The sequence below is a fragment of the Panicum virgatum genome, chromosome 7K (assembly GCF_016808335.1).
Source record: "Panicum virgatum strain AP13 chromosome 7K, P.virgatum_v5, whole genome shotgun sequence".
NCBI lineage: Eukaryota > Viridiplantae > Streptophyta > Magnoliopsida > Poales > Poaceae > Panicum > Panicum virgatum.
Window position 1 is genome coordinate 24,852,165 of NC_053142.1, and position 11,129 is coordinate 24,863,293.

An 11,129-nucleotide genomic window follows, 5' to 3' on the forward strand; every position below is an offset into this window, starting at 1 on the left:
GACGCCGACCACCGCCCCATGCTCGCCACTGGGGTGAGCTCCCTCTCCACGAGCGCTCCTGTCTCCTCACCTCTCGCACCACAACGTCCTTGCGCGGGGAGCGATAGCAGCCGACGGGAGGGTGCAGACGCGGGGGAGTGGTGGCGGTCGGCGCGAGGCAGAGGCGGCAGCGGCCTGCCGCCTGCCGGAGGGGAAGGAAGAAGATGACAAGCGGGTCTGATGGTAAAATAGTCTTTTACACATTCGTTCAGCTAAAAATAATTATTATACTTGGCGTGGTGTGTTGGAGACAAAATTACAATTTCACAATGTGTTGAAGACAAAATCAGCTTTTACGGTGTGCTCTACACAAAACCACTTTTTCAGAATGTGGCACTACAAATTTCCCTTAATTAATCCGGCCACCGATCATAAGCTCTAGTTTAATTAATGGCCACACGGCTCTACGTGTACGGCATGGGGTGGGTTAGCTTGAGCTGCGGTGGTGGTGGCGCCGTACGGATGGCCGGATCCGGCCGGCGCCGGATGGTCAGCTGGTGGTGGTGGCCAGGCTGCACGCCGTCACGGCGACCGGCTGGCAAGCAGCAGCGCCGATCCAAATCCGATGTGCCTGCCTCAGCTAGCTTCGACGTCCCCATCTCGAGGACAGTTGAGTTGGCAGCAGCGTGGGTTCTTCCGGAACTACTGCCGCTGCCGTACCATGGAAAAGCGACGGCGTGGTGGTGTACGGATCGGAGGAGAGCAGGTGCTGGATCTTTCTTGTGAGCCACAAGCGCGAGCTACCAGCAGGCAAGATGGGACTCGAACAAAAGATAAAAAAATTTACCGTGTGTTTGGTTGAAGGGTAGGGTCCAACCCACATGGGTTGAACCCCGTTTTCGGATGTTTGGATGGAGGTTGGAGAGGGTTGGGTTCGACCCGAAGGGGAATATTCGGCTGAGGTCCGGGTTGTACTCGTCCGCCAAAATCCAGCGGACGAGTCCAACCCCCGTTTCCTCCGTCTGGGTTCCGTCTTCACTCGCGGACGACTGGGCGACGGGCGGACGACTGTGCGAGGACGGGGCGACGGCCACGGCGACGGCGAAGGCGACGGGCGGACCATCCATTCCACCTCCGGCGTCCCTCCTCACGCTCCCCCCATGGCGTCCCTCCTCCCGCTCCCAGCGCTCGCGCTCTCCAACCCTAGCACCTCTGGGCGCTGCGGCGGCGCGGGTGGGCGGCGGCGGGGGCCGTGGCCTCGCCCAACTCCGTGCTCAGCGAGCACGCCTTCAAGCGGCTCCAGCTCGGGAGCGACGACGAGGATGACGAGGAGGGCGCCTACGGAAGCGACGCCGACGAGGGGCTGGAGGGGTTCCAGGATGACGAGCTCGTCGCCACGCTCGAGAAGCGGCGGAGGGCGAACGAGGCGGGGCCGGCGGCGGTGGCGGCGGGCGGAGGAGGCCGGGCCGGCCACCCGGCGCCCTCCCGGAGCGAGCCAAGGCCAAGGCCGGGCCGGCCACGGAGGCGGCCGCAGGGCAAGGCGGAGGGGCCCGCATCGGGGGCGGCGAGGGCGGAGCTGCGTCGGGGGCGTGCGGGCCCGCGTCGTGGGCGGCGGGCGGAGCTTGGTCGGGGGGCGCGCGGGCCCGCGTCGGGGGCGGCGAGGGGGGAGCCGCGTCGGGGGCGCGCCGGCCCGCGTCGGGGGCGGCGGGCGGAGCCGCGTTGGGGGCGCGCGTCAACGGCTGTGGGGGGGCGGCGGGGGCGACGAGTCCGGCAGCGGGGGCGGTGGCGGGGTGGCGGGAGCGGGGCGGCGGGGGGCGGTCCGGCAGTAGGAAGAAGAAAGGAGAGGGAGAGAGAAGACTGACATGTGGGGCCCACTAATGGAGTGAGTCTTGCCATCCAACCCGTATTCCCAATTCCCTCAACCAAACACGTGATGGGTTGACTCCATCCCTAAAATCAGAGCTACAACCAAACAATGAATGGGTTGGCTCCGTTCTCAAAATGAGGGTTGGATCCAACCCAACCCACTCATCCCGCAACTAAACACACGGTTAGAGCACGCTGCACGCGATCGGTGGGCCGGAATGTAGGCAAACCACACATGAGGACGAGGCCAAGGTCAGAATTTGGGAAAGCAGCTATATATGGCTTGTATTACGCGCATGCTTAGTGTACCAATCAATTGAATAATCTTTCATCTTTTTTTTTTGCGGAAGGAAAGGTACTACATTAAATTGGAGCACAGTACACCCCCCAACTTACAAACTGGACCCAAAAAAAACGAAAATTACAATTGAGACCCTAGGAGCCCTGTTCATCATCTTCATCGCCTCCGTTTCCCCCGACCAAACAGCAGAAGCAACACGGAAGCGCAGCTCTCCAAATCCTCCGCCGTGAGACTCCAACAAATGGTAAAGCCGCATAAACCACCACCCCGGAGCTCCAACCAAGATGGATTTATAACTTTGAAAGAGAATCGGCGATCCCACCATCGGAGGAAGAAGAGAAGGAACCTCCAGCAGAACCGGATCCGGCCGGCCAGAGGAGCAGCTAGCGCCACCACTTCCGTGAAGAAGAGAGAGCGCAGCAGGAAATCCGCGACCGGTGCGACAAACACCAGCCCGGAAGAAGCATCTCCTGGGGGAGCACCAATGATCTATCCCCAACGCAAGAAGAAGGACCACAAACCTCACAATACGAAGCACGGAGAGCAGCTCGCCGGAAACGCCTCGGAGGACCAAAATCTTCACTCGGCCACCGGAGACACGACCGTCGGAATCGAAGCCGAGGAAACCAAAGCACCACGCAGCTACCTCGCCGCAGCCGACGCCGAATCCCCCGCCATCGCCAACAAAGAGGAGCTGGATGCACCTTATTAGCAGAAACAGAGACGCCGCCCCTGCCGGAAACCTAAGCTCCATCGCCGACTACGGCGATGAGCAACCCTAGTCTACTAGACTGCACAACCTAGTAGCTAACTACGCCGGACATCGATCCGCACCATCCCCCGTCCGCTCCGGTGCCCAAAGGGCCGATGGAGGGAGGGGGCCGGTCGGAGTTGACGCCGGAAACAGTTTCACCTTTTCGCCCTGCTTTACTGTAGAAGGGGAAAAGAGAAGAGAAGAGTCGCAACAATGTGCCGGATCACTGCGAATAATCTTTCATCTATGTGCTCTCCAGTTTGAGGTCCTCCATGGATCGGAGGAGATGCAGCACTCCGCCATGGTCGTGCACGAAGCGGAAGAAACTTAAGATAATGACGTTTATCTGACGACGAACGACCAAGACAGCCGGCGGCAAATGATATTTATGTGCGAGTTAAATCAATTTTGGAAGACCTTTGTAACTTCATATGGCCGAGCAGCTGTAAAGAAAGAGTGGAAATGCCATCTAAAATACACATCTTTGCATGGCGTCTTGCTCTCAGTCGCCAAAGGAACGGCTGCTCTAGCTACATGTTGGATTTTTTTTTTTGAGAATTACATGTTGGAGTCATTGCCCGAACATGGGCGGTGTTTGGTTAGATTCTGAAATTTTTTTCACCTAGGGAATCTTCAATGCATGGGGCACTAAATGAAGGCTCTTTGCAAAACCTTTTCACATATGAGTGCAATTTAGTGCAACGAATCTAATGAGCCTAATTAATTCATGATTTACAACAGTAATGCTACAATAACCTTCCTCTAATCATCTTCTAATCATGCGGTCAAAGATCTAATTAGCTACAGTACTATAAGTACTATAGTTGTGGAGATTGTTTTGTAATAAGACTTTATTTAATACCTCTAATTAAGTGGCAAAAAGTTTTCATGAAATTTTTTTCAGGGCATCCAAACACAGCCCATGAAGGGGAATTTTAGAGCCCAGTGTCTACAGATTTGTTTGTTCAGCACTTCATCATTACATATTGGAAAAAATCCTTTTTACCTCTCTGAATATTGGGCTAAGTCTGCTTTTTCTCCCTGAACTTTGAAACCGGCCGACCAGTCTCCTCGGACTCCCAAAACCGGTCGCACCACCTCCTTGAGCGGGTTTGAGGGCGGTTTTACTATTTTTCTTTTATGTTTATTTTAACCGAATCTTTAAAAATTATAGTAAATCACAAAAAAAGTATAAAATAGAAAATTTAATTTTATTGGACTATATAGGCAGTGAACATATTATATGGTATACTTTAGTACAATTTTTTTGCTATATCTTTAGATATATACTTTTCTGTAATTAATTTATAGCTACTGTTTTTATCATGCAATCATTGTGAAATTTTTATGGTGGGCTAATCATTATATGATTGAGCTATAGTAAAAAATTTATGATTATTGGATCATGTATGACTGAGTTATAAATTTATCTATAGATTTGTCTAGATTTTTCTATAGATTTTTCTAGTTTATATAAATAAATCTATAGATAAGTCATACATTATCTAATAATCATAAAATTTTTACTACAGCTCAATCATATAACGATTAGTCCGCCATAAAAATTTCACCATAATTGGATGACGAAAACTATAGCTATAAATTAATTATAGAAAAATATATATCTAAAGATATAGCAAAAAAGTTGTACTAAAGTATACCATATAATATATTCACTGCATATATCTACTCATTTGAAGTCCAACAAAATTGAACTTTCTATTTTATGATTTTTTGTGATTTATTATAATTTTTCAAAGATTGAGTTAAAAGAAACATAAAATAAAAAGTGTAAAACCGCCCTTAAACCCGTTCAAGGAGGTCGTGCGACCGGTTTTGGGAGTCCGAGGAGGCTGGTCGACCGGTTTCAAAGTTCAGCGAGAAAAAACAAACTCGGCCCAAAGTTCACAAAAGCAAAAAGGATTTTTTTCTTTAGGCCAATCTCAGTGGGAGTGTCATACGAGTGTCATGGAAATTAAATTTGCTAACATGTACCGATCAGTATGAGGAGAGAAAAGAGAGGAGTGTCATGATATGTGAGATGAGTGTCATCACCATGACACTCCACGGCACGATTCTTAAGATTCTAGTTTAGTTAACTGACGATGACACTCCCACTGAGAGTGGGCTTACGAATCTAAACTCAGTCTGCCGGACGGCCGAAAGGTTTTTTCAAAAGCAATGTGGATGCCACGGAGCCCATCACACTAGCAGTCGCATCTCGCATCCCAGAAGGCCCAACATACGACGCACGCACACAAGGCCAGTGGCCCAACACACCAACAGCCTCATCCAGCCTGTTCGGATGCTTTAAACTGGCTGGGCTGGCTGGCTGGGCTGGATGCTGCACCAGCTGCTGTGCCGTCCGTCCTCACCGCCTCCGTTCGTACCCTGATGCCGTTTGGCTGTAGAGCCCATATGAAACTCCTAGGTCTACATGTCAGTGGTCGTTCACAGACTGAGCGCATCAGTGAGAGAGCAATTAATCCACCAGCCCAGCCCGGCCGGTCCCGCCAGCCGAACAGACGTGCGTGCATGAAGCCAGCAGCATAGCCGCACATGGCGGCTTCGTGTAAATATAGATTTAAACAAAAAATAGCAAATAATTATTCAAATTAAATTTCGGTTTCACCATTATAATCATAATATCTTCGAAACTTGATCGCTCTTAGCTATATAGGTGAATTTTATTTCTGGACTAGTTGTATTTCATTCTAATATATTCCGTTCCGGAACAATTGTTTTTAGAACATTTTATTTGTTCTCAAAATAATTTCTGTTTTTTATTATAATATTTGTATGTTTATTGACAGAAATTTTATGGAACATTGTTTACATAACATTTTTAAATTTTTGAAGTTCGAATAATTGGTCCCCTCTTACAAGGAACCGTTCAAATCTCACCATTAAATTGTTACAACTAGAAAATTATTCAAATATATTGAACTATGGTCTTATTTTGAATATCTTACTTGAATAAGCATAATAATAAAATTATTATTTAATTTAAATGCTCAGTTGGTAAACTAAATATTTTAAAAAAAGTTGCATGGGCAGACCACATATGCGGATATGCTACTTGTACAGGGTTGGCATCTGATATTACCTGCCAAAATGCTTTCATCATGTTTATCGTTTTTAAGCTACCATTTTGATAGTTTGTTATCATCATCGATGTGATTTAGATCGGATAGTCGCTAATTATCTAGTTAGAAGAATTTCAACTACACATCCATTTGGAACCACTTTAGCTCACACTCACAGCACCGGCCGGATGTGTTCAGTGCCGGCATAACATTGTATTGCCTCTCAATCTTGGTGCGAATGATCGGTTCTCCCACAATCTACTCGTCCATTGGAAATACAATTTCAATCCAAAACAATTTCCACAGATCAGCACTGTTTTTGAAAAAAGATTTTGTCACCGATGGAGAAGCCCTCTTCGGCTCTTGGCTGATTCCCGAGCATCAGCAATGGCGTCCACCATAGTAAGAACCCATTTGCACAGCCGTGGCTCCTTTATAAACAGCTCTGACTCTGGATTCTCTGGTACAGTGACTCTTTTGATGGAGCTAAAACTAATTTAAGAAACATTTGGCAAAATAGCTTCTTCAATTCTGACTTTGCCTCCTGAGGTGAAAGCCGTTCATGAAGCCTGTGGAACTATAATTTGTGGCTTCGCCTCCACACTGGAAGCAGTTCCGGGCTTTATGGTCGGCTTCATACATGGAGCCGTTCTAAAATAACCTCATTGGCAAGGTTTTAGGCGAAGCCATTTTTGAAGCCCTACTAAAGAGGCCCTAAATCCGGCTAAGGAGCTCATATGCATCGAGTCCGCCAAAGATTGCCGTCTCCCTGCACTCATGATAGACCTTAGTCGACGAATAAATTTCACCGTCAAAATCGCCGACGTCGTCAATGCCATAGTTTGACAATGGTACATTCGCAATCTGCTGAACATTTTATCAATCACCTACCAAAAATCGCGGGTTCCATTTGCACACTTCACGCAACAAATTAGCGCTGTACGAATTTGGAACCATAAGGTAAAGTGGTATTCAGAACCAGAAAGTTCAGATTTAAGCCACTCCCTACTTGGCCTGGTAGCAATCTGCTTTTAACCCTTTTGGAACTACTCTGACGGTCAAGACGAAAACTACACTTTTTCTATGAGTTGTTGAACAGTTCGCCAGGGCTCTGAACACTAGTGTATGATAATCGCACCAACTATTACACTCAACCAACAGGGGAACAAAAACACTTGGGGAGCAAAAGAACACGGTCAAAATTCCTAATTTCTTAACCTCATCGAAAACCTGCTTTACCAAGGCACTATTTGCCCGCAGAAAGACATCTCAGCTCACATACAACTGGACTCATAGAGACATTTACTCAGCAGGTGGAAGTGCTTTGGTAATGTCTCTCTCAGACACAGCACCATAGAAACATATCCTCGTGTTCCCTTCTCGGACCTTTGGATCTAGGTAGCCCTTGTATAAGTCCCAGAACTCATTGCTGCATAGTAATCAACGCAAATAGATTAGGATGTGACATTCTGCAAATTTCTGGGGACTAAATTCCGCTGACAAAATTATTACCTGACTTGTGGTAGCGTAAACAAGTTAAAGGATTTAGCATCTTTCTGCATGTCAGTGACCACTAGTTTCAAGCGTGACAATGACAAAGCTTCTATGTCAATTAGCTTCTTGATCCTGCACAGAGAACAAACTATAAGGGGCAATAGATGGCGGAAATAGTATGAGAAGCATGTCATAATTGTTGCTACTGGAAATATATCAAGTTACACTGCACATATGTCAGAACAGAATTACATCAACAATGTGCACCCAAACAATTTAGAATCTAGTTACTCTCTAAAACTTAAAAGTTAAACCACACCATATCCCTTTGACATAGACAAAAGTTATAATAACTGGCAGCAGTCCAGATGGTTTGAGTGGGGGGTGTGTGTGTGTGGGGGGGGGGGGCACAGATAACTTATCAAACTTGAACAGAAATACTTAGTGCCCATGTGTTTCAGTTTCTCTGTAACAAAATGGTGATAATGCCACCAAGATTGAAGCAGTAGATAATCAGCACAAAGTTTAGTCATTTGCTTAGTATAGAATGGAAGGTATGCAAATGAAAATAAAATTTATATGGCATGAACCTAAAAGGCTTTCTTCTCAATGCAATTATAGTAAGCAGTAGGCTTCTTTGGAAGAATCTCTAACAAATCAATGAAAACTGAAAACATGGTCATCAAGTTCAAAGTAACTGAAGTACTGAACAGCAACCGTCTACAAACATAACAGGGTAAAGGAACGCGCAAACTGGAATGGCAATCTCGAAAAAGAAAAAAAAAACTCGGCCTGCGAGGAGCAACCCTTACATAGGGAACCATAGACTGTGTGAGTCAGACTGGCTCTTGACCGTGTGCTTTGGCGTGGGACAGATGAGGGGATTTTTTTAACCCCAGCCTGAAATTCACTCCCACGGGGAATCGTACCCAGGACCTGAAGAGGTGCTACTAGAGACCTCTAAACAAATCAGCTAGAGGCCTGTTCGTAACTCGAATGGCAATCTAATGGCAACTAGTGGCAGAGAAAGCAAAACCGGTAATTCCATTTTTTTTGGTGGATAATACACCAAACTCTAATCCATAATTTATAAGCATTTTGAAGGGTTTGATAATGCAACAAGGTTCTATTCCAGATCCAACAATAGTTGTGGCCCCACCGCCCTAGACAAACCAAGCAATAGGTCAATTCTAGCTTATTGAAGAGCTGTCATCACTAGGATATTGCATAGGCAAGCCAGAGATAAGACATGCTGCCAGCCTGCCAACCAGAACCAAATGTCATGTCAGAGTGTCTTATGCAGTGCTACTGTGCAGAGGTGTGCAGTCAGAAGGATAGGTACAGCTGGATGAGAGAATTTACATCAGGCTTGATGAGTGCCAGATGATGGTAGATGTTTCAAAGGGCTATCTTAAAAATAGAAAAGGTGAAACCACGCAACAGGTCTTGACATCAAACATTGCAGAGCTATTTTAAGAAAAAGAAAGCAAATATTAACATGAATGCAGCCAAATAAAGTAGGTTGCCTTTGTTGTGACTAGATAAACAAACATCAATTACTAGTTTACTACCATTTCAAACTTTGGAGCTACGACACAAAATTGGCCTTGGTTAAACAAGCTAAAGAAGCTCAATTGATATGGATCAAATACAATGACAAAAAGCCAGATAGATAAAAACCGAAAAAGTCAAGATTGCTTGCCTGCTTGGTGTACCACAGGCAATATTTACTCGAGCATTAAGCATTGCCACCTGCATGCCAAATTTAGAAATGAGAAAGTAAAGATAGATCAGTAGGAAGTAAAACAATACAATTACTGGTGATGTAAGCAAACAGTCTGATATTATCATTTACATTTACATCTGCATTTCTTTTTTAAAAGCAGCAAGCTTTGTTATTCCAAGAACTCTCACATAGACAAAGCACACTTGCACTGTTACAAGGGAAATGTCAAATCTTAAGAAATCCACTGTAATGAAAGAAAGTTGTTTGATAAATGACTTACGACTGGATTTTGTTTTGTGCTTCACACTTTAACAGAGTGATGTCTGAAGATAGTCAGTACTCAGTCAACAAACAGGGCAGTTTTTGTTAAAACAATTTTTTTAATCAAGACAGAGTTCTGATGTTTGGTTGAAGCTCTTTATAATGGCCAAAGCACTTAAAGCAACCAATCTAATAATCTACACAAAAAGGACATTTTTATCTGCACTGCAAGATAGCTAAAGTGGTAAAATTAACAATTCTGGAATCAAATTGCTTATACAGAATATTCACAGCAACTTTGGACAATGCACGAATAGAATTAACATGAAGTGCAGATATAGTAAACGACATGAAGTTTCCAATTTCCATTGCTGAGTCATACCTGCTCCTCCACTTTCAAGTGTTTAGCAAAGAGCTTTACCGGGCGGCATTCTTTGGTGAACATTTTCAAACCCCTACAAACCAAAAGCTGATGTTGATTCTCTAGAAAGAATTACCAACAAAAAAAAACAATGCAGCGCACATTTCTGTTCTAATACAAGGAACAACTGGTACCTCAAAAGCTCTGAGGATCGCAGAGCAGCCGAGCTGATAACCAGGAGCGCAGGGCTGCCCACGCCGATCTCGCCCTCCACAACCTGCCCCTCGCAGAGCTCCTCCTTCCACGACGCGCCGAATGCCCCCTTCACATGGTCACCAAAGTTCTCCACGTCCTGGGCGCGTCCCTCTGCGAGCGGGACCATGCACCCTTCTGCAGAGGACCAGAACAGAACAGGCCTTCAGGTTCCGTTCCTCAAATTGGCACATCGAATTGGATTGTGTTGAATTTGAATTCAGCATGAGGATGAACAAACCTGAGTAGGAGTCGAGCTCGAGGGGCGACAGCCGCATCTTGACGGCGCGCTCGAAGCTGCGGAGGAGAAACTCGAGCTGCCGCGGCGGCGGCATCGCGGCCGACAAAAGGACCCCTCCCCCATCTCCGGCGGCAACCTGGTCCGGCTCGTCTGGTTTCTTGGCGGGCGGGCCGGTTGGCCGCGGCTTCTTCTCCTTATGCGTCGTGTGCTTATGATTCTCCTTCTTCTTCTTCTTCCCGGACGTCGATTTGGGACCCGAGGGTTTCTTCGCGAGGGGTTTGGATGGCCCGTGCGGCTTCTTGCGCTTGCGGCCGGCGGCGGCCGCGGCGGTCGGCTCCGTCGCCGGCGCCATTTTGGGGGTTTGGGTTTGGTAGGTTAGGGTTTTACCCCGTGCTGGTGCGGGCCGGATTGTCTGAAGGCCAGGCTTTGTAATTAAGGGAATTAGAAGGCATGGGGGGAAGGCCCAGCTCAAAGTTGCGAGGTATTTTAGCCCAATAATAATTAAGCTAAAACTTCCTTTTTGGATAAGTCTATTTGAAAGAATGAAAGAAAACAAAAAAGAATCATATAGCCACTGAAAAAGGTATTAAGTTTGTGCAACAATTAGCAACTATAGGGACTTCGTCAATATCAACATCCGCATGTTTTAGTCTTTTTTTGATGTGTGCATTATTTATATAAGCATATGTACTCTAGGTTCAGCGACTAGATATGAATTCGTAGGAGTGAATGTATATGCCAGCAGAAAGACTCAATGATATATGACCACTTCACTTCACTTCAGAGGGATCTTGGATGAGGACACTCC

General features: G+C 46.5%; 1 protein-coding gene across 1 annotated transcript; it reads right to left on the reverse strand.

Moving 5' to 3' along the window:
- Positions 1-6,932: 6,932 nt before the first annotated feature.
- On the reverse strand, positions 6,933-10,729 carry LOC120640604 (protein CMS1-like). Its single transcript, XM_039916492.1, has 6 exons — positions 10,322-10,729; positions 10,023-10,218; positions 9,850-9,922; positions 9,183-9,232; positions 7,499-7,612; positions 6,933-7,415 (listed from the first exon to the last, which is right to left on the reverse strand). Exons 1-6 carry the CDS (start codon positions 10,671-10,673, stop codon positions 7,289-7,291), a joined length of 912 nt encoding a protein of 303 aa, XP_039772426.1. The 5' UTR covers positions 10,674-10,729; the 3' UTR covers positions 6,933-7,288.
- Positions 10,730-11,129: the final 400 nt, after the last annotated feature.